The following is a 23284-nucleotide window of genomic DNA, read 5'->3' as shown; positions in this document are numbered from 1 at the left end:
TAAGGCTGGAGGAAAATAAAATCTCTCCTTTTAGCCAGAATTCAACCAGCAACCTACGGATCACTTGCTAAGCACACACGACAGCGTACCACGCAACTCACTGAGCTAGCAAAAGGTGCACAATAAAGGCTGGTTTGTCCAGGTTGGCCCTTCTACAAGTGTCAGGGCATGTGCTCCCTGAAGTGGGTGGCATCCCAGGTGAGGGGCTGAAGCACCCAGCAGCACAGGGGTTGTCACAGGTGCTTCACATGCAGAAGGACCCCTGAGTCAAACCTGAGTGAGATCCACCCATGTCACAGCAAAAGGAAGAAAGTTGGGTTCTTCTCATGTGTCTTCTTTCTTCCAGAATCTCTAGCAGTGCAGGAGGGGCAGGTCCACAAAAAACAATGAGTGAACCTTGGTCTAGCCTCTCACTTGTGCTGCTCGCTCCCCCAGACAGTTCCTACATCCAAGGCAATAGCTCCACAACCAAGGTGTGTTGAGTCGGATTTACCTCAGCCTAGAGCCAGTGCAGGGGGTAAAACAGGTTTCTTCACCTTTCTCAGAATCAGGGAACCCACATTCTTTGAGTCCTGGTCCTGAGACTCCCTCCCTTTAGTGTAAGGGGGCAATAAGCAGAGCCTGGCAGCTGCTAGAACCAGATGTGACATCAGGAGGGAGCAGCAACACACACAGCCTCAGCAGGTTCCACAAGCTGGCAGGTTCCATGGCCACAGCACATCCCAGCCTTCCACTGAGCCAGCCAGACAAGACACCAGTGGGCAGTAGACACCCAGCAGCAGGTACAAGGTTATTTTTTCAGCAGCTTGAGGACAAGGAATCCAAAGCACATGAAGGAGGAGGGTTTTGCAGTAACCAGCCCAGGTAGGTCCCCCTGAGACTTGAACTCAGCTTGCAGACTTTAAAGACCTGAGTGCTGCTCCTTATGCCATGGGACCTACTGGTAGCAGTATGGTGGGCACTTATGACTCTCAGCTCTCAGGCTGCCTCTGCTCTCCTGGCTCCCTCCAGCTGCCCCATCCCAGCTGCTTGTTTTTTTTTGTTTTTTTTTTGTTTTTGTTTTTTAAATACCAGCTTTAGCAGAAAGCCATGTGACACTCTTTCCTCCCACATCATGGCATGCACATGTCGCTGTCCCCAACCAAACTCTTAAATGGCCCTCTGCTTTTCCCCTTGTCCCATGGGGCTAACAGGGAAGTAGCCCAGAGCTAGGCTGGAGTCAGGGGAAGCAGGAGGCAGAAAAAGCCCCAGTTTACACAGCTCCTTTTTGCGCAAAAGCCTCTTGCACAAAAATGGACTCTAATTAATTAGGCAGATTAAGTACGGCAATATGCTAATCAGCACTTCATTTCCATAAGCTTTTGCGGAAGAGAAGTGAAGTATAGACATTGCCTAGGTGGTAGATAGCCGTGAAGTAACATAGACTGAGGAAAAATCCCTGGGCTGCAATCCTGAGTTACAAAAAATAATTCACCAGCTCAGACACGATTTCTAAACCCCCCAAACAAGGAAAATAATAAAACTTGATGGACTAGGTAGACTTTTCCCTGCTTACACATAGCATCAGTGTCTAGACTGGTAAGTTTTTCCGCAAAATCCCCTGGTCTTGCGGAAAAACTTGCCAGCTGTCTACACTGGCCGCTTGAATTTCCAGAAAAGCACTGACGATCTCATGTAAGATAATCAGTGATTTTCTGGAAATACTATGCTGCTCCTCTTTGGGCAAAAGTCTTTTTCTGAAAGACTTTTGCGCAAAAGGGCCAGTGTAGACAGCACAGTAATGGCGATGGGGGCTTTTTTGTGGAAAAGCGCGTCTAGATTGGCCACAGACACTTTTCCGCAAAAAGTGCTTTTGCGGAAAAGCATCCTGCCAATCTAGACGTGCTTTTCTGAAAATGCTTTTAATGGAAAAGTTTTCCGTTAAAAGCATTTTCGGAAAATCATGCCAGTGTAGACGTAGCCAGGAAGTAGTCCATTGGCAAGCAGGCAAGACTGCATGGCCTAAAGGATAAGGTGTCTGACTGTGGATCAGAAGATTGAGAGTGTAAGTCACTTCACAGTTGCATTTATTGTGCTTTCTCTTGCTTGGTGGTCCTGCTGTCTTTGGCCTGGAAAGGTCTGTAACAATATGTTTTTTCTATAGCCCTATTGGAAGGCCTATAGCAGGGTGGCCAACCTGTTAGAGATGAAGAGCCAAAACAGCAGTGGATAGAGCGTGAAGAACCACGTAGCTGGGAGGAGTTGCTGAAATAGGTGCTGGTACACCATCCTGGGCCATACCATCACAAAAAAAGCCCTGGGAAGGTGTGAGGGGTGCAAGCTCTGAGAGGGAATTTGGATGCAGGAGGAAGCAGAGAAGAGGATACTGGCTCAGGGAGGGCCTCCAGGCTGGAGAGTGTGGGGGTCAGGTGGAGGGTTAGGGCTGTGGCTATGAGGGTGCAGGAGTTTGGGCTGGGGTGCATGAGGGGCTCAGGACACAGATTTGCAGTGAGTGGATGATGCAGGAGTGTTGTGGCAGAACACTGGGGATGTGAGATGCTCATGACAGGAGGTTCCAGTGTATGAAGGGCTCAGGTTTGGGGTGGAGGGAGGTTGCTGGAATGTTATGATGCTGTGGCTAGATGAGGGCTTGGTGGCCAGGCATCATTTTTAAATAAAATATTATGACCTTTCAACATTGTCTTTATTTGAGGGGTGGGAAACCTCTTTTGAGTCAGGAGTCACTGACCCACAGAAGAGTCGGTCAGGGCCACACAACTGAGATGCCAAAGAACAACTCCTCCAAAAAACCCTAATCCTCACTAATGTGGCCTCAACTGTGCGGGTGGGGGTAGGGTACTCATGTGAGGGGGAGGGGACAGAGACAGCTGGGGTCAGTACCTGGGGATCCCGGACCTCAGGAAGCACACGGGCTGCTCTACCCATCCCTTTCCCAGGCTCCTCCCCTGCTCTAACCCAAGCTCCCTCCCCTTCCCCAGAGTCAGGCACAGCCCCCCCCCCTCCCCACACACACATAATCCCCCTACCTGAAAGCTAGGCACACACTCCCTAACCCAATCTCCTTCCCCAATCTAATTCTTGGGTCACAGAGTTGCCATGCGTCTCCCTCCAGCTATTGGAACATGTGCGCTGAGTCGCCGGCCTTGAGACATGCTGCCTAGGATGCCCCCCAACACAATCCTCCTCCCTTCCCCCAGACTAGAGCCAGGCACACACACTCCCACCCCGCCCTAACCTAATTCTCAGATCCTGGAGCCACAGCTACAGACACGTATCTCCCTCCAGATGAGGCGTGTGCTCTGAGCAGCCAGCACATTGTGCACACCCTCCCCCCTCAACCTTATGCTCCGGTCCCAGACCAGAGCCATGCCGCCATTCCTGCTGCTGCTACTATTGCCACGCGCATCTGGGACACAATATGCACCTCCCACCCAATTCCCTTACTTTCCCCTTCTCCAGAGCCAGGCATCTCCCCTTAACTCTAACCCAATTTCCCTTCCTCACTAAACTTATGCCTAGTCCTGGAGCAGCTGCTGGTGCAGCCGCTGCACCCAGAGCTCCTGCTCCTGCCTGAAGGAGCACAATGGAAGAGGGGGTAGAACAGGGCTCTACTACACACACACACACACCCCAACATCTGTACTGACTCCAGGTGAAAAGACACCTGCTGCTAATAACATCCTCACATGGCTCTGCACAGCACCCCAGCTGCCCCCGCCACGGTGCAGGCAGAAAATTGTTACACCAAACTGACAGAGGGAAGAACAAAGGCTGAGAAAGGCAAAGGGCTTCGTCTAGTCACACAGCAGCCCTGATTCTGAAACTCACCCTCAGTCTGGAGTTTCACACCCTGACTGATCAGAATAAAGTGACCTCCACTGAGCTACGGACCACAGCCCTGCTTAGGGATTGCTGAGCCAGTTGTTTAGAAAAACTAGAACAGGGGTGTGCAAAGATTTAACCCTCCTGCCATGGGCCGTGCCACTATCCTGGGGGAGGGGGAGCGGCTCTCCACGGCACACCCTATGGATCACCTGTTGCTAATGGACACTTACCATTAATTACAACATAAGAATGGCCATACTAGGTCAGACCAAAGGTCCATCCAGCCCAGTATCCTGTCTGCTGACAGGGGGCCAATGCCAGATTTCCTAGAGGAAGTGAACCAAACAGGTAATGATCAAGCCATCTCTCTCCTGCCATCCATCTCCACCCTCTGACAGACAGGCTAGGGACAACCATTCCTTATCCACCCTGGCTAATAGACATGAATGGACTTACCTTCCATGAATGTATCTAGTTCTCTTTTATATAATTACAGCTGAGCCTTTTTGCTAGTGCTGCAGCTGGGGAGATCAGTTTAGTTTACATTATAAAACAGATTAAGCATTTTGACTTGTTTGTGTTACTTTGTCAAACTTCATTTTAAATAAAGTAAACATTATGTCCAACACAAAAGATATAAACGTTTGCTTTATTTAAGGCAGCAGCGGAGAATCGTTTTTTGGTTGGGGATCACTGACCCGCAGGAAAAAAAACCCTCTGATTTTGGGTTCCCCCCCATGCGGGTTCTTCTATGTCTAAAAAAATGTTCCTCCAACTGAAACACTTCCGACAGTCAGAGCAACTGAAGGGTTTCTCCCTTGTGCAGGTCCTTCTATGGATAAGAAGTGAGCATCGACTGAAGCTTTTCCCAGTCAGAGCAGCTGAAGGATTTCTCCCCTTTGTGGCTTCTCGAATGTCTATTAAAATGTGACCTACAACTGAAGCTTTTCCCACAGTCAGAGCAGATAAAGGGTTTCTCCCCTGTATGGGTTCTCCTATGGGTAAGAAGATTTGATCTCCAACTGAAACTTTTCCCACAGTCAGAGCAGGTGAAGGGCTTCTCCCCCGTATGGCTTCTAGAATGTCTATTAAGGTGTGAGCTGCAACTAAAGCTTTTCCCACAGTCAGAGCAGATAAAGGGTTTCTCCCTGTGTGGGTTTTCCTATGGATAGAAAGAAGTGAACTCTGACTGAAGCTTTTCCCACAACCAGAGCAGCTGAAGGGTTTCTCTCCTGTGTGAGTTCTCTTATGGATAACAAGGTGTGACCTCCAACTGAAGCATTTCCCACAACCAGAGCAGATGAAAGGTCTCTCTCCAGCATGGACTCTTTTATGGAGAAGAAAAAGTGAGCTTTGACTGAAGCATATCCCACAGTCAGAGCAGTAGAAGGGTTTCTCCCCTGTGTGGATTTTCTCATGTCTAACAAGATTTGAATGCCGACTGAAGCATTTCCCACAGTCAGAGCAGCTGAAGAGTTTCTCCCTTGTGAGGGCTCTTTCAAGTGTAATAAGAGATGCAGTGTCACTGCTAGCACAGGGTAACTGTTGATGAGGGATTTTCTGTTGAACAGTTTTTGTGTTTGTTTTTAAACCTCTGCTTCTGTTGTTGGATTTACCCTGTCCCAGTCCTGGATGGTTTCCCTGCAACCTGTGAGGGCTGCACTGACTCTGACAGGTCTCTGCTTGCTCAAGACTATGAGAATCATGCCCTTCAGATCTACCCAATAACATCCCACAAGCAGCCATTCGCTCAAGTCCTTCCTGCTGAAGATTCTTCTCCTGGTTCTCACTCAGCATCCCATCACCTGCTGGGACAAAGAGAGAATCCAGGCAGGAGTCATTCCCTGTGCTGAGCTGAAAGGAAATTCTAAAACAGAAACAGGAAATTGGGAACATGCCCAAATAATAGCTGGAAAGATTGAACCACCATGAGCAGAATTCACCCTTCTTCCCATAATTCTTCCCTCCACCCAGCACCCTCACACTGGAGTTCAAGACAGACTGAAGGATCAGGGAAAACTGACTAAAATGCACAAGTGACACCTGCTAGGAGGACACACAAATTAATTTGAGTCAGTTTAGCTGATCATTCACCTGGATGGGTGTCACTGCTGTTGTCCCCTTCCTCACTGCCCTGGAGAGCAGGGATCCGCAGTTTTCCCCTTTGGTCCATCCAGGAGATCACATGAGGCTTGAAGACTGGAAACCCTGCTCAGGATGCAATTAAACAAGAGTTGATCTTGTTCATTAAGGTCTGTGCCATTACTGATTCCAGAGCCATGATCGCAGTCGCTTATCCTGAGACAATCCTTCCCCACCTTGCAGGGACTGGGATCTGGCTGGTACAAGATCCCAGCACACACTTACTTGCAGGAAAAGTGCTTACCCCTGCCTCGGGAATTGCCTACCCCAGGTGAGCTGAGCACTCAGTTGCACACTCTAGGGTACAACTCCCTCAGGGCCTGTCCTGCCCGGGGACGGGCAGTCTGCGATTATGCAGATGAAGTGTGGGATATTTAAATCCCCGCTTCATTTGCAATTTTGTCTGATTACATTTGCATTCCTCCCTCAAAGGAGGAAGCAAGTGTATATCTACCCAAGAGCTCTAGGGAAGGTTGGCACATCTGACACCGAGGCCCCTAGGCAGGACTCAGACTGCAGCTGCCACATGGCAGGTCACTAAGACTTGGAGAGAAAGGACCCAGCAGAGTTCTAGCTCCCCCAGGGCTCTGTCCACAAAGCTCCTGGCCGGGGCTGTGCTTGCCCTGCTCTTTGGCTCAGATGTTCTACTTGGGCCAGAAGGAAGCAGAGGAAGTGATGTGAATAGCAAAATGAACCCTTGGCTGGTTGCTTATGTCTGCCTATGGCTCCATACTTCTGATCCCAACTGCCTGTGCCTGGTGGAGCCCTGCCAGCTGCCCACAACAGCTTCAACTTCCAAGGCCAGCCAGGGCAGTGCGCACCTTCCTTCCAGGGACCCAGCACAAAAGCACAAGGGGACCCTGCAGGCACTAATAACAGCTGCACCCAGCCCTACAACTCTGGTACGTGCTGTTCCTGCCTGGGCCCTTCCACTGACTCCTCCAGCCAAGGCACTATATAGGCAAGATGGTGGAGAAGCACATGGAGACCTTGGCTGTGAGAAGAGCAGCACCATTGTTATGTCCTTGATCCTGCTTCCCCTGGGAGGGGCTGTGGAGGGGACAGTCTCTCACACAGGTGCCAGGACTACGGGGGAGATACTCCTGACAATAGTGGTGGGGGCAATGAGAGACCCTGAACCAAACCCAACCCAGCTGCTCTAAAGCCCACCCAGCTTCTCATACCCGAGGGGACAGGAATCCTTACCCAAACAGCTCACGGCCTCATAATTCTCCTGCATCACATCCCAGTAGAGAGCTCTCTGGCCTGGGTCCAGCAGGGCCCATTCCTCCTCAGAGAAATACACAGCCACCTCCTGGAAGCTCACCGGATCCACCACGGTCATTTGCTGTTCCAGGCTCTGCAGGCCGGGGGCTGAGCTGGAGACAGACATGGGTGTTCTACAGCATGGCAGGGGGACAAGAGCAATTGGAGACATTTCATAAGGGACTTTATTCCATTCTATACCCCCACTCTGCCCAGACTCTGTCCCTGGTGACAGACATACTAGACTCAGCAATTGTGGGCAAAAGCTTAAGTCTATTTCATAAACAGCGCAAACCAGTTAGATCCCTAATCCATATACTTTTCTCTCCGTACCTAGCTTGAGTTACAACATTACTATGCCTGCAACAATGGGGATTCAGTTCTCAGCACCCAGTGTTTCCGATAAGCCAAACATTCACCTGCCTGAACATGGAGACCCATTAAAATTAGGGTGCTTAGTCTTCATTCATTGATTTGCAACAAACCATGGTTCTCTCATCTGATAGACTTTATAAATTTTTTCCACAAGAGAGAGTAAGTCAAGTTAATACAAGTATTCAGGTGCTTATTAAACACATGTACTGAGTGCTTGCAGGATGAGATCTTAAAATACATAGATTTATGGGGTCAGAAGATATCCTTAGTCATGCAGTCTAACCCCCTCTGTGGAACAAGCCATTACACTTAGCCCAATTACCCAGGCACAAAGCTCTGTTTCCCCTATAGTGTGTTTTCTAGAAAATTGCCCAGTGTTGATCTGAAGACATGAAGAGGTAGAGAATCCACCAGTTCTTCGCTCACTGGTTTCAGCAGCTAATCCCTCTTCCCTAGCAAACATTTGTGCCTCCTTTCTAGTCTGAAATTGTCTAGCTTCAGCTTTCAGTTATTGGTTCTCCCTGAGCCGTATCCATTAGACCAGAGGTGAGCAATATATTTTGATGTGTGGGGGACGGGGGGAAGCACTCTAAGATTCTGGGAAGCACTGGAGTTGCACTCTTTCATGTCATTATCTAGAGGAAATGCAGGTTCTGGGATGGATATTGGGAGCAGAAGGGTGGCTGGGGTAAGGGATTGCAATGCAGGAGGGTGAGAGTGGTCTGGGAGGGAGTTTTGGTGAAGGAGGCAGGTGTGACCTGGAGCACTGGATTAGCCAACTCCTCCTTGGAAACTTAAAGTAACTTTAATTTAAACAAGTATCTTAGTGAACTAATAAGGGGCTGTGAGTGTCTGACCACTGAAAACTCTTGCATATATAGATGTAGGAGGATAGAGAGTTTGAATATGGGGGTGGTGTCAGACATTGAAGGGGAGAGGTTGGGATGCCAGAGGCAAGCTCTCGCCAGGAAACTTACGTGAATGACTCCTGGCCAGCAGCCAAGCATCTTTCTCAGACAAGCAGGGAGCCTGCCCGACCCTCACAGAGGCTCCAGGACCATGTGGCTGTTTCTACACTGGCCACTTATTCCGGAAAATCAGCTGCTTTTCCGGAATAACTTGCTAGCTGTCTACACTGGCCCCTTGAATTTCCGGAAAAGCACTGACGACCTAATGTAAAATCGTCAGTGTTTTTCCGGAAAAACTTTGCTGCTCCCGTTTGGGCAAAAGTCCTTTTCCAGAAAACTGTTCCAGAAAAGGGCCAGTGTAGACAGGAGAGATTTCTTTTCCGCAAAAAAAGCCCTGATTGCGAAAATGACGATCGGGGCTTTTTTGCGGAAAAGCGCGTCTAGATTGGCCACGGACGCTTTCCCGCAAAAAGTGCTTTTCCAGAAAAGCATCCTGCCAATGTAGACGCGCTTTTTCCGAAAATGCTTATAACGGAAAAGTTTTCCATTATAAGCATTTCTGGAAAAGGGTGCCAGTGTAGACATAGCCTGTGTGTGTGTGTGTGTGTGTGTGAATAATTAAGAGCCGAAGGGGATAGGGCACAGTGCTTCCTTTCTGGCCAGAAGTCAGGCAATAAGATTGTCCTGGGGGTGAAAGCAGCACCTGACACCTCCCCTCCGGGCTTTCTGAATGGCTTGCAGTTGGGGCATATCAGGTATTGAACCAGCCCATGGCTCCCCCAGTATCCGTGAACCAGATCTGATGGCTTGGTGGGTTTAATTCGGCTCATGAGCTGTGTTTTGCCCAGGCCAGCACTAGACTTAACAGCCCTTAGGGATCCAGCAGTTTCTCACCATGAGCAACAATAGAGCAAAAAGGCAGCACTGAGCCAGCCTGAGGCAAGGCCATTGCACAGTTGGAGCAGAGCCCGCAGACCCTGCTTCCAGATACCCAATACCTGACCCACAAGCAGCACAGGATGGTGGGTCACAACCACTCCTCCTCTCCCAGCCCAGCAGTGCCAATCTTCCCAATTTCCACAAGCTGAACTGCAACCCCCGCAGCCTTGCCAGTCTGTCCCCTCCCCCACAGCCTGTGTGTCCTTCAGACAGACCCCCATACACTGATGCCTACAAGTGCCAGATGGGTGGTGCTGCCATCCCTCCTCAAAACCCATCCCCGGCCCCCCTCCACTGTCCTGCCCCGCTGCTGGGAGCCAGGCACAGCCACACACCCAACAGCTGCCATGTCACAACAAGGTTGCCCCAGTACTGAGCCTGGTCCCACAGCTATGTGGGGGTGGAGCAGGAGTGAGAACGAGGCCCGCAGTAACCATAAGGCCCAAAAGTCAAATCAGCACAGGTGCAGCATGGGGCTGTCCCTCGCTGTGAGCCCTGCCTCGCCTGACAGAAGGGGGGGGGGTCACTGACTCGTCTATTGACACCCCATCAGCATTTGCTCCCCGTGCGGGCCCCCGCCCCTTCACATCGCTACACGGGGGGGCCCGGCCATTGGCCCCGCGCCCCGCCCGCGGAAGGTGGAGCCCTTGTCCCCAACGCACCAGCCGCGCAGCCTCCCCCCGTGTGACAAGGAGCCGCCGCCCCCACCAGAGATTTGGGTCCAAGTCCCCCGCCCCGCGCTCGTCCCGGCACCGCCCGCAGCAGCGCGGCGAGTAACGGCCCCAACGGCTCCCCCAGAACTCGCCCCGGGCAGTGCGCGGCGCATGCGCAGTGGCGGCAGCGGCCTCTACCCGCGCGCGGAGTCAGACGCTGCTGCGGGCTCCGCCCAGGGGCCAATCGCAGCGGGGCCTGGGCAGGGGCCGGGAGCGACGGGCGGGGAGAGACGCATTGAAAACCCGGCCGGGGCGCTGAGGAAGGGGGTGGGCGGGGTCAGACCGCGCGTGCGCAGCGCATCCGTGACTCCGCTCCCGGAGCAGCGCCGGGGCTTAGCTCAGACCCGGAGCTGCCTGGCCGCGCCCCCGCCCCGCGGGGTTGGACGCCCCAAGCCCGGCAGCTGCAGCAGCTGCTGGGGGCGGGGCCGGGCACCGCGTGTCACAACAGGGGGCGGGTCCCCACGTGCCGGGGAGGGGGCGGGGCCAGAGGGGCTGCCGGGGGCGGGGCTCGTGCTGCTGCGCGTTCCCCTGCGCTGAGCCCCGGGCGGGAGAGCCCCGCCCCCCTCTGCTGCTGCCGCCCCCAGGGGGTTTCTGCCCTTAGTAATGGGGGGGGGACGTGCGGGCTCTGGGGCCAGGGAGCAGCTGCCCTTGGTCTGACGTGGGGGCCCCCAAAGCGGGTCACAGCCCGTGTCAGAAGGGGGGGGGGGACAGAGCAACTCTGAGGACGGGCAAGGCGGGGGGGGGGGGGCGGACAGAAAAGGGCGAACGGGGGGGGGAGTCGGATCAAAACGGAGTGAATCGCTGGGAAGCCAAATTCCCCCCCCCCCCCATGCCTGGCCCAGCCTCTGACCCAGGAAGGCGCCCTGGGGGGGGGGGACATAGTCACAGGGGCAGGGTGGGGGATGGAGCCAGAAGACTCCAGGGCAGTTGGGGGAACAGCAGCTGGGAGGGGCAGAGTGGGGCTGAGTCTCAGTGGGGGGGTGGCTCGGCCCTGGACCCCAGTGACCCAGTTGTGTCCTGTCACTGGCACAGATACAGTTCGCCTGGGGCAGCCACCCACCCTTTTGGGATCATTGGTCCTAAGCTTGTGGGGCTTGAGGGGAGGGGAACGTGAGGGATTGGGGCAAGCACTCTGGGTCCTGCCCTGGGAAATGGGGCAATGAAACAGAAACCAGCCTCCTGGGGTGGTGGTGGCCCTTAGCACTGCCATTCTCCCCCTCATCTGGGACAGTAAAACAGCCTGTTGGGGGTGGCCAGCCCTGCCTTAGTAGCTGGGGGACACTGGTCCCCAAATGAGTCCAGGCTCTGACAATTATTAATGACGGGGTGAGTCACATGCCTCAGCAGCATGTTACTTTTATTGGGTGCAAAGGGGAACAGAGTTTGATTGTAAAACATGAGGGATAAATGGGAGGGTTAATCCTTCCACCCTTTAGCCCCCCTAATGAGGAGCATGACTCAGGGCAATAGCTTCTCTCCTGAAAGGGGGCGATGCTGCAATTAAACCTGCGAGGAAAACCCCCAAACCTGAGAGGATTTTCTCTCAGTAACTGACAATGGCCACAGGGCCCCTTGATGACACTGAGCAAAACCCCACTGCATCCGGTGGAGATTTAACACACCTAAGCACAGCAGAGCAAGCGATTTGCATAGACACCACAGAGTCCCTCCACAGTCCCAGCTTACTGTAAGGAACACAGTCATTCAGTTCCTGCCTACGCCTATAAACGAGAGCTGCACCAGTTTCTGGGTGCCTTAAGAAACCCCTGGCCCTGTAGCATCTGAGAGACTAGCAAAAAATCTGGAGAGTATCATGAGCTTCCATGGCACAACCCACTGCCTCAGACAACAAACACAGAGCAGTGGGCAGTCCCCATGAAAACTCGTTTTTTAAGTTTCTTTTAGTTACAGACTAACACGGCTCCCCCTGAGCCTTTTAAACAGGCAAGATTCTGTGTGTCTGTAACTGCCTGGGAGTTTTCTTAGGTAGCTTGGTGCTTGTCTGGGGCATTTCTGGGGCTCTGACTTCTCTGGCGGGTTTTTTTCTTTTTTTTTCTTTTTCTTTCTTCATTTCAGTCCAGCGAGTGTGATTGGCTCTCAGTTGTACAACCTGCTTAAAAAAAAAAAAAAAAAAAAGCTTGAACAGGCTACACTGCTTCCTTACCCTCAGAAAGCAAAACTAACCTGCAGGGCAGGGTTGCGGAGGGGCCATGGCTGCTGGGGACCTGGCCGGGAGCTTCCAGGATGAGGTAACCTGTCCCATCTGCCTGGAGTATTTCACAGACCCAGTGTCTATCAAGTGTGGGCACAACTTCTGCCGGGCCTGCCTGTGCCAGTACTGGGGAGAGTCAGACCCCAACTTCTCCTGCCCTCAGTGCAGAGAGACCATCCCGCAGAGACACCTGCACCCCAACTACCAGCTGGGCAACCTGGTGGATCTGGTGAAACGCCTGCGGCTCCTGGTGAGGCCAGCGCCCAAGGGGCAGCCAGGGTGCGAGAGGCACCAGGAGACCCTGAAGCTCTTCTGCCAGGAGGATCAAGCCCCCATCTGCATGATCTGCAGAGCGTCCCGGGAGCACCGCGCACACAAGGCAGTGCCCATCGAGGAGGCTGCCCAGGAGTACAAGGTAGGGACCAGGCTCTGCAGGGCAGGGAGTTACAGGGGCAGTTTCTCTGCAGTGACAGAGCCCCCTGCGTGTGTCTGCCCTGCCCTGGGTAGAGCCAGGGGCCTGCCTGGGAACACGACCCAGCCACATGAAGCTGGGCCAGGCACAGCAGCACTGCTGGGGAGTTACCGTGGGCTGGAGGGGGGGGACCTGCTCCCCCAGTCTCACTGCTCCGTGGTGCTGTTCTCACTGGGCACGAGCCAATGACCCCAAGCAGCCCCCAGCGCCGCTGTCTGTATTTGCAGGAGCAAATCCTGAGCCGCCTGCAGCATCTGCAGAAGGAAAGAGACGCGCTCCGGGGCCTGGAATCCGACTGGGCCAAGGAGAGCGAGAGGCTCCTGGTAGGTGCCTGGCCCTGCCCAGCCGCTTTGCACGGGGGGAGGGGATGTCAGGCTCCTGGGGGACGCTGGTGTTAGTTCCCCCTGGGGTCAGTGGGTTCACCCCAGGGTTGCTGGGAGCAGCCTCTGGCTCTGCCTCTCTCCCAATGGGGGGGGCAGGGGTGAGGCCTGTCAAAGTGCTGCATGTGCCCAGCTGTGGCAGGTTCAGGCTGAGGGAAGATCTGTGCTGACCCCTGGGTGTGAGTGTCAGACACCCCAGGGATGCCAGCGGCTGGTTTGGGCCCCATTTCCCAAGGCCCGGGCTGCACCTCAGTCTGTTGGTGCAGTGATTGGGGTTGGGGTGATTTTCGGTGACACTTTTGCCCTGGGACGAGCCCTGGGCCAGACCCAGCCAGCCTGGGAAAGACACCGAGTGAAACGCTCCCTGCAGCTCGGACAAGGCCCTGCCCCTTCCCACGGCCCCGCTCACCTGCGTCCCGGCCCTGCCCGCTCTGCGCCCCCAGAGGCAGACGGATGTGGAGCGGCAGCTGGTGCGCTGGGAGTGCGAGCGCCTGCGGAAGTTCCTGGCGGAGCGAGAGCGCCTCCTGCTGACCCGGCTGGGGGAGCTGGACGAGGAGATTGGGAGGAGGAGGGAGGAACACGCCGCCCGTCTGGGCGAGGAGATTTCCCGGCTCAGCGCCCTGATCTCTGAGCTGGAGGAGACGTGTCGGCAGCCGGCGCTGGAATTGCTGCAGGTGAGATGGGGTCAGATGCACCCGGAGCCCAGTGTGGAGGGGACCCCCTGAGTCACTGGGGGCTCGCAGGGTAACTCAGCGCAGGGAGCAAGGCCCGGTGTGGCTTCAGGGTCAGGGTCCCAGGGCTGCAGAGAGGCAGGAGTTTGGCCCATTGGGAAGGCTGGTGAAAAAGTGGGCCTGGCCTCCTGCAAAGCAGCTGATGTAAAAGGGGCTCGGCTCCCCCTAGCACAGCCCCTCAGAGGGTCTGCCACCTGGGGGAGTGACCAGTGGGGCAGGGGAGCAGTGTGACCCCTCTGGGGCAGGGGGCCGGGCTGGGCCATGGGCAGTGACTCTCTGCTCTGTCTCCTTCCCCTCTAGGGTGTGAGAAGCGCCGTGAGCAGGTACGTCCGGGCTCCATCTGCCCCCACCCCCCGTCATGCTGGGAGCAGGCTCAGAACCCGGGCAGTGACTCCATCCCCAGCCCCAGCCCCTGACCATGGGACTGCCTCACCCTCTGAACCCTGCCTCCTCCGTACCCACCGTCCTGGGGCCACTGCCGCTGTGGGGGTGTGAGGCACCCTGGGAGGGGACTGCCCCACAGCTCTGGGATGGGGAACCTGGCCCTTGAGGGGGTCTGTGGGGAAAGAGCCGAGTGTCCCAGGCCAGGCCTTGGGGGGAGTGTCCCCATCCCACAGCCCCCACCCCATGGCGAGTGACCCGGCCCCTGGGGGCTGAGCAGAGAACCTGAGGAGCGGCTGGGCCTGGAGAACGGGCCCCTCTCTCAGCCCTGGGAGCCGCCCAGCCAGGTTCTAGGGGGCACATGGGCTGGGCCTGGTGCTGTACAGGCTGTTTTCCCTCTGGCTTGGAGAGAGGCCCCCAGGCTGTGCCAGCAGGAAAAACTCCCTGGGCAGCAGCAGTCCGGGCCCTGTGAGCTCTGCCTGTGGCCCAGCCCCCACCAGCTCCCCTGTCTGGCTTGCGAGGGGGAGGGCGAAGAGGGAGACCAATATCACCCTCGTGTCTCTGCAGAGGCGAGGCAGCGATGTTGCCACATCCAGCGCCCAAGTGCCCAGAGCTGGAGCGGAGAATCCGGGACTTCCCAAGAGAGAACAGTCTCCAGGGGGCCGTGACGGGATTCCTGGGTACGGGGCGGCGCTGCTGGGGGCTCCTCTCTCACTGTCTGGGGGTGTGGAGAGGGGGGTGGAAAGGCCCAGCTGAGACCCCAGGGTCTGCTCCTGGGGGCCTGGCGGGTTCCTGAGCCCTAGAGGGGCAGGGAGCTACTCTGAGCAGAACGGCAGGATCCCAGCAGGATGCGAATGGCAGAGAACAGGCCCAGGGAGTGCAGGTGCCTCCCCTGCTGTCCCTGCGGCCACCCCCTCTTGCTGCCGAGCAGAGAGTCCCCCAGCCCAGCCTGCGTGGGCCGAGGGGCAGGGGGAGGTTTCTGGGGATGCTGGGAGCTGGTTGCCGTGGGAGACGTTGTCACAGACTCAGGGCCCGAGTCCCAGCTCTCTGGACATTCGTGGAGCCTCCCTGGCTGACACCAGCCGCGCGCTTGGGCCCGGTGTCTGAACCCCTTGGGCCAGATACTCAGAGCTAGGCAGGTGCCCAGTGAGTCACACTGGTGCCTGGCGGGAGTTGCAGAAGCCCCAGAGAAGCTGGGCCCCGAACTCCCACTGGTGCCATAGGAGTTGGGCACCTCCCCTGTTCTGGTGCATGTGAAATCCCAGGGGCTGCGTGGCTGGGGATGGAAACACTTGAGAGAAGCTGGTTCCGGGGCCTTGCTCCCCAGGGACCCTCTGGCAGCGCGGGGCAGAGCTGGGCCGTGAGCCCCCAGTGACGGGTTTTTCTCTTCCCTTCCAGGGGCGCTGGCTGCGGAGAGAGGTGAGGATCCCGGGGCACTGCCCTAGGACCAGGCACGGCAGCTGCTGGGAGCCTGTTCCCCCACCTGGAGCAGCCCCTGGGCTGGGTGGGCACGAGGGGATCAGCGCAGGGGGGAGCCCAGCTGGGGAGTGTGGAACATAGCAGCCAAGGGGAGTCAGAGGCGGTGGGACCCTGCTCTGTGGGGAGCCGGGGCAGAGCTGGGGGTGGCGGGAGGGGCCGAGACGTCCCTGCTCCCCTCCCGGGGGGGGGGGGGGGGGCCTGCAGTGGGAATTCTCACTTCTCTTTCTCTGCTTGTTCCAGGACTCAGGCGAGCCCGAAGATTTGCAGGTAACTGGCCTTGCTCCTCATTCCACGAGGAGTACAGCTAGTTCGGATTAGGAAGCCTAATCCGAACTAGCTACTCCGTGCCGCATGTAGCCGCGCGGCACAGGGTTCGAACTGCCAGCATTTAAAAATAGCACCGGCCGGCTTCATGCAAATGAAGCCCGGGAAATTCAAATCCCGGGCTTCATTTGCAAGTGTGGTATGCCTACATTACCCTCCTAGTTCGAATTAGGAGGGTAGTGTAGACATACCCACAGTGATTAACGGGGGGGCAGGTTAATTTCCCGCTGACCCCAGGGACCCGCCCCTGCCCCCTGCCCTGACTTTGTGACTCTCTCCCCAGTGGACGTGATGCTGGATCCAGACACGGCTCATCCCGACCTCGTCCTGTCTGAGGATCGGAAACGTGTGAGATACGGAGACACCCGCCAGGATCTGCCCGACAACCCGGAGAGATTTGATTATTGTATCAATGTGCTGGCTGTCGAGAGGTTCGCGGGCAGGAGACGTTACTGGGAGGTGGGGGTGGGGGACAAGACTGAGTGGACTTTGGGGGTCTGCAGGGAATCTGTGAGCAGGAAGGGGAAGGTCACAGCATCACCTAAGAACGGATACTGGGCCGTGTGGCTGAGGGACGGGGGATACGAAGCCGGCACCTCCCCCTCCACCCCCCTCCCCGTGAGCGCCAAGCCCAGCCGAGTGGGGATTTTCCTGGACTACGAGGCGGGCGAGGTCTCGTTTTACAATGTGACTGACAGGTCCCATCTCTTCACTTTCACCGACACCTTCTCCGGGACGCTCCGCCCTTTCTTCTGTCCTGGTCTCAACGCTGGGGGCACCAACGCGGCTCCCCTGACCATCTGCCCGGTTCCGGCCCAGGCCAGAGGGAATCCCTGCCCCTGACAGTGACCCACAACACCGACTGGCCCCTCCCAGCGCTGCTGTTATCTCCCCCTATTGATGGGAGCCAGTTACTGTAGGTACCTGGATGTTTTGTGCCAACCAGTCGCTGCCCCTTTCCCTTTGCAACTGGAGCCTCCAGTGGAAAACCAGACACCTGGCAGCTCAGCCCAGTGTGGTGAATGGGACCCCCTGGCTGGAAAGAACCCAGGCTGCCTTTCCCCCCTGCCCCAGGTCTGCTGCACCCAAGCACTGGCTGAAATTGGTACGAAATGCGGCCAGACAGCGGGTGGGGTTTGCTGCTCTCACCTTGCCCCATCCCCTGCCCGAGATGAGGAGGGAGGGGACTTTCACTCCTGTCAGAGTTTTCTACTGCTGTGAAATCTCAGTGTCAAATATGAAAGAAAAAACAACTAATTTAGAAACCTGTCATTGTAACAAGGTGTCTGCACAAGAACATTTTCCTTTACAGTTCAACAGCTTTGTATTAAAAATCTATTTTTAGAAATGGAATTTTTTATCTTTTTCTTCCCTTACATCAATATCGATGTTTGACTTGTTTACAGAGCATTGTGTGTAGTTCAGCTGTGGCACTTCAAGCAATCCAAAACCTTTCTCAGAACCCAATTTGTTATGGCATTGTCAGACTGTTCAGTAACAATGTCCCTGTGTCATAACCAGCGCAGCCACACAGGTATGCAGCTGCTCCCTTGTTCTCCTGCCTTGACCAGCTCTCTCTAGAAAGCAGGGCACATACACCCCATACTGTGCTGCACCTTTGAACATTCATAGGTGAAAAAACCATAAAATGTTCAAAGAAAGAAAGGAAGAATTGGGTTCTTCCCATGTGCTTTTTTGTCCCAGAGTCTCTAGGGCTGTGTCTACATTGGCATGAATTTCCGGAACTGCTTAAAACGGAATACCATTCCGTTTTCAGTTTTTCCGGAAAAGGAGCGTCTACATTGGCAGGCTGCTTTTCCGGAAAAGCTTCTGTGGCCAATGTAGACTCGCTTTTCCGGAAAAGAGCCCCGATCGTCATTTTCGTGATCGGGGCTTTTTTCCGGAAAAGACTACTGGGCTGTCTACACTGGCCCTTTTCCGGAACAGTGTTCCGGAATAAGGACTTATGCCCGAGCGGGAGCAGTGTAGCTTTTCCGGAATAGCGGCTGATTTTGTACAGTAGAGCGTCGTTGCTTTTCCGGAAATTCAAGGGCCAGTGTAGACAGCTAGCAGCTTATTCCAGAAAAGCGGCTGATTTTCCGGAATAAGTGGCCCAGTGTAGACACAGCCTAGAGGTGCAGGAGGTGCAGAGCTACAAAAAACAAACCACTTGCATGAATTTTGGTCTAAATCGAGGAGAAAGTTACCCAGATTCGCCTTTGTTTTTTAAACACAAATCTTGAAGGGAGAGTGGGGTTGGGGCCCTGTAGTTTTCTGCCCCAGCATGGCTGGTTTTTGGGGAGAGCAGGTAGGAAGTGGGAGGGGCTATTGGAAGCCCTTAGCCCTATGGGGAAAGAGAAATGGGGAATCTCCATCACTGGAGAACATGGGTATCAATTCCCCTGCCTTCTGCATGCTTAGCAAGCCCTCCACCATTTGAGCTAATTCCTCTACCTGTGAGCAGTGCTCCTGCTCCACCCACCTTGTTCCAGAGCCCACAACGTCCCTGCAGCTGCCCCAGGCTCCTTTTTGAGAAGGCTACAGGTGGGGCTGTTTGCTGTGGGATGGCGAACTTGAGCGTGGTGCACATCATACCAGGGTGCTGTGTTCGAGTGCTGGCCACTGGATGCTCTCAGCAACCCAGCCTGTCTTCATTTAGCTGACTGCCATGGCCAGTCGACCCCAAACAGAGACAGGTTAAGTGGTTTGCAGGGAGCAGTAGGGTGAGACTGGGGCCTAGGATGTGCAGGGCCAGCCTGCTGGGAGAGGGCTCCTGCCTCCTCCTTTCCTCTCTCTCTCAGCTACTTTCTTCAGTGGGGGCTGGCCAGCTGCCTTCCCCAGTAGCAGGCACCGTGGGTGAAAGTAGGGCTGGGGAAAAGCCCTAACCCCGCCCCTTGCTGCCCAGGCCCAGCCCCACCCCCATGGGAGCCAAGCCCCCACCCATCACCACGGGGAGGTGGGGCTGTGCCATGGGGAGGCAGGAGGGCACATGGTCCCCGCCTCCCTGGAGCCTATAGTAGGTGTTCTGGTGGGCAGAGAATGGGCTTACAGGGAACCGTACATAGGACACCGCCTTAAACCCAGCTATAGAACAATCCTTTCCCACTGTGGTGTTGAAGTCTGGTCTTTTTACTGGGGTGTTGTGGAGAGCAGCAGGCTCCTATTCGGGCCATCGCCGTTACGATCTGTCACCTCATTCATCGTAGACAGAGTGTTCTGAAAGACCGGGGCAAGTATTAGTACAGAGGGTCCCGCAGTGCTATGCACAGAAGTAAAACAGAAACTTGGAGAAGTGACACCACAAACGAGGCCTTTCCATATAATTTCATGTTGTGAATCGACCCTCCAGCCATACGATAGGTTGCCCTTCATGCTGGTTGTCAACCCCTAGTAAGTTTCTCCTTTCCCATAGTTGAGATAGACCGATTTATTTCCTTATAACCTATTGAATGGATGGTAGCCAATTTATCCAAAGGGTGCATCTACACTCCAGGGCTGAACTCAAAATCACGATGCAATTTGAGCTACATCAATTGCATATCCTCTTTCGAAATAGCTTGTATAAAAATAGGGAGTGTCTACATTGCACTTACTTCGATATAGAGCCCTCTTCCTCTGATTTCCCTTCCTCCGCGTACAATGAGGGTTACAGGAGTCGGGGTAAGAAATCCTCCAGCTTGACAGGATTTCAACACTATTTTGAAATAATGGTCTGCTGCGTAGACGCGAACAAAGTGATTTTGGAATTGCACTAGTCATTTCAAAATAGCATTGCAGTGTAGACACACCCTTGGTTGTTGATGTTTAGCTGTGTGTTGGCTTGTAAATGTTGCACAGCCAAAACACAGCAGTATTTTGTATTTTGCAAGGGCTTTTACACATGAGCCACATTCAAATTAAATGTCAGTCTAACCTGCTCCATTAGAACGTCTTTCTCAGGACCGGGGCTGCCAAGATGCTCTTCAAAAACCAGAGTGTGCCCCCCACCCCTGGCTTCATTTCTTTTGTCCACAAAATGATGTTTTTTGCCCCCTGCCCCACTGGTGTCCTGTTCCCCTGTCCTGTCCTCCTAGAATCATAGCCTCACAGAGCTGGAAGAGAGGCCTCACCAGAGCTGACTAAAGGGGAATAATCACTTCTCTGTATCGCCTGACAATGCTCCGCCTATTTTACCTTAATATGCCGTTAGCCCTCTTGGCGACAAGGGCGCCCTGTTGACTCAGCTCCAGCTTCTCATCCACTGGAATCCCCAGGGCCTTTTCTGCAGAACTGCTACTTAACCAGTCGCTCCCCTGCCTGTAACAATGCTTGGGATTCTTCCGTCCCAAGGGCAGGACTCTGCACTTGTCCTTGTTGAACATCAGCAGATTTCTTGTGAACCAATCCTCTAATCTCTCCAGGTCACTCTGGGCCCAATCCCTGCCCCCCAGCATATCTACCCTCCCAGCTCAGTGTCAGCTGCAAACCCATCCCCATCCCAGCTCATTAGTGAAGATGTTGAAGCAGCCCCAGGACCAGTGGTCCCTCATTGTTTGTCCACGTGCAGAATGATGCAGTGTGCACCGACCCCCGTGTGGCCATGCACCACCAGTAGCACTGGACACCTAGGAACAGGTTGGGCCTCCTTGCTCTGGCACCCTCGGGACCTGTCTAGTTCCAGCTGAGGGATTTTTCTGGCCCAGGGGAGGTAATTTCCAGCCCTTCTGCTGCCAGCTCCTCCCTCCGCCCCCTGGGCTCCCACCTCCAGCCGTCCAGCTGACCATGTGCCAGCTCTGGAGCTGCTTCCCCCCGCAGCCCAGCTGAGCCATGCACCAGCTCCCAAGCACCCTGTGCTAAGCTTCCCAGCTTTTCCCCTGCACCGTGCAGCCCAGCTGTGCACACCCCCTTCCCCTGGCATAGCACCAAGACACTCTCCTCCTGGAAGATCCTTGGTCCTGCCAGATCACAAATGTTTTGGATCAGAAAGTTCCAGATGGCATGTCGGGGAGCCCCCAACCCTGCACCCCCATCCACAGCCAAATGTTACACACAGCCAGCCAGTAGAGTAGAAAGGTTTATTGCTTCTCAGAGATACAGCATGGCATGGCCTGTGCTAACATGGATCCTAAGAGCAGACTGCCTTATTCCTCAAGGGGGGGAGCTCACAGGCCCTGAACCCTCATTTCCTTGGTCTTCCCTGTCCATAGCAGGAGGCAAAATCAGCGTAGGTTGACAAACCAAACAGCCCTGTGACCAGCATAGGGCTTGAACCCATGACCTTGGTGTTATTAGCACCACGCTCTAACCAACTGAGCTAGCCGGCCCTATGAAAATGCAGGTCACCAGTGGTCCTTTCAAGAAAGGTACCTCAGCCAGCTGCAGAGACTCTCTGCAGCTGCCAATGGCTCTTCTCTGATGGGGCCACTAGTGACTCACTGTGATGTGGGCTGGCTAGTCCAGCTGGTCTGAGGTTTGGTCAAGGTGGCTGGCAGTCGACATGGTGCACTGAGACCCAGGGCAAAGAGGCAGCCGGAATCGCTTGCTGCCAGCACCTTGCCTCCCAGCTTCTTCCCTGTCAGCAGCAGCCGCAGCCCCTTTCGGCCACTGGGTCAGCCCGGGAAGGGAGGCGGGAATGGGGCCATGCCATTCTGCTCACAACGCACTACATCATATCCTGCACGTGCAGGCTGGCTGCACACAGTATCCCAGCCTGCACATGCTAGCAGCCGGCCGCTGAGCACAGGGAGTGGCTCCGGCAGCAGCGAGGGCTTCATGTGTGGTGGCAGCTCACATTTTCCTTGGTCCTCCTGGGACACAGAAGAGGCCTCCCCTGGCCACCCATGGAACTTCTGGTTCAGGAAAAGGCTGATTGGGGAGGAGTGTTGGGAAGAAGGACACCACAAGCCTGGAGCTGGTGCAGAGGCTGCTGTGACTGGCACTGGCAAGGCAGGGCTCTGACTGCAATAGCTGGTCCCAGGCAAGTCTCAGCCCCAACCCTGCCTCCTCCCATCTCAACCTAACCTGTTTAGCTCTCCCACATGCTCCTGAAAGCCAGCACACAGGCCACCCAGCCCTGCACCAGGGGGCAGGCCCTGGAACTGCTTTGTGGGCACCCAGGGGAACCTCAATAAGAAAAGACCTTCTATTTTTGCCTGGCTTTGAACCAGGGACCTTTTGCGTGTTAGGCAAATGTGATAACCACTACACCACAGAAACACACTTAGCAGTGACTTTTGCTGCTCCACTTAAACTTGGGCAAATATTCGGTTGCTAACCCTTTGGCCAACAGCGATTGCTGCAGGGCAAAGGAATTCTCTGTTGTCAGTTTTGTGGCCTCAGGAAGGGACCAAACTGAAGGAGGCCGGGCCCCCACCTGGGGACTCCAACCTAACCCCTGAGAGGCTGCTGTGCCTGGCACTGGCAAGGCAGGGCTCTGACTGCAATTGCTGGGACAGGCGAGCCAGCACCAAGTGCCCTTGTGATTCCCTGGGGGTGTCAGTGCCCAGAGACCCTGCGAGTGCCACCTCTGCAGCTCCTGCAACCGTGGAGAGTGACTCTCGTCCCCCTTCCCTTGGGATGGGCAATGGCAACAGGTGGAGGAGCTGGGAGAGAAGTCCCAGAGAGCAGCCCCATGGCTAAGCTGGCCAAGCAGCTGCTGGGTGTGGGGGAGGTGAGGGAGGCAGCCCCCAGTGGTGCCTGGCCAATGTGTCTGCTCTCCCTGCCATCCCTCCCTACATAGCTGGAGTTGGCCATGTCCCCACAGCAGGAAGCCGAAGGGGGCAAAGAGCAGAAGTGCTGGAAGCTGGTGGGGGTGGCCTCTGGGTTTGATTTAGTGAGTCTTAGTTGGACTTGCTAAATCAAACGCTGTAAGATCGATTGTGGCCATTCATTCCCAGCTGGACGTGGTCCTTGTTCTTCTGCAGGACACGGCCAAAGGAGAGTAAGGACGAGCCAATGGGCATCCAGATCAGATCACACCCTTGTTGAATGGTTGGAAACAGAAACCAGACACACACACAGAGCTGGTTTGAATTGGTTCCAGCTGAAGGACGGGTTTGTCTGGTTTATGTGCATTGGCACTAGAGCACGTGAGGGGTTTGTGGTCATTTGAAGAATCCCTGGTCAATAGAAATCCAAAGTGTGACACAGCTGGAGATG

The 23284-nt window shown here is 55.1% G+C and overlaps 1 protein-coding gene, 1 long non-coding RNA gene and 1 other non-coding gene across 5 annotated transcripts; 1 reads left to right on the top strand and 2 right to left on the bottom strand.

Annotated features, from left to right (window-relative positions):
• Positions 1-5442: 5442 nt before the first annotated feature.
• LOC149522589 (uncharacterized) lies at positions 5443-10592 on the bottom strand. 3 transcript variants are annotated; one of them, XR_016347380.1, is made up of 3 exons: positions 10164-10591; positions 7174-7367; positions 5443-5633 (listed from the first exon to the last, which is right to left on the bottom strand). It is a non-coding gene; the product is annotated as an uncharacterized LOC149522589 (long non-coding RNA). The 3 variants fall into 3 exon arrangements; XR_016347379.1 differs by having other exon boundaries at positions 5445-5630; positions 10164-10590; XR_016347381.1 differs by lacking the exon at positions 5443-5633 and adding an exon at positions 5927-6033 and having other exon boundaries at positions 10164-10592.
• Positions 10593-11936: 1344 nt separating this feature from the next.
• Positions 11937-17536, top strand: LOC102452864 (zinc finger protein RFP-like). Its single transcript, XM_089771204.1, has 8 exons — positions 11937-12795; positions 13080-13175; positions 13676-13906; positions 14264-14286; positions 14912-15024; positions 15743-15763; positions 16064-16090; positions 16431-17536. Exons 1-8 carry the CDS (start codon positions 12379-12381, stop codon positions 16988-16990), a joined length of 1488 nt encoding a protein of 495 aa, XP_089627330.1. The 5' UTR covers positions 11937-12378; the 3' UTR covers positions 16991-17536.
• A 3840-nt stretch (positions 17537-21376) lies between these two features.
• TRNAI-AAU (transfer RNA isoleucine (anticodon AAU)) lies at positions 21377-21450 on the bottom strand. The gene has a single exon. It is a non-coding gene; the product is annotated as a tRNA-Ile (tRNA).
• Between the last annotated feature and the right edge of the window lie 1834 nt (positions 21451-23284).

Source organism: Pelodiscus sinensis, chromosome 19 (assembly GCF_052426305.1).
Source record: "Pelodiscus sinensis isolate ZL-2025 chromosome 19, ASM5242630v1, whole genome shotgun sequence".
NCBI lineage: Eukaryota > Metazoa > Chordata > Testudines > Trionychidae > Pelodiscus > Pelodiscus sinensis.
Note: the sequence above shows the minus strand (reverse complement) of the source record. Positions and strands in the feature narration are given on the sequence as shown.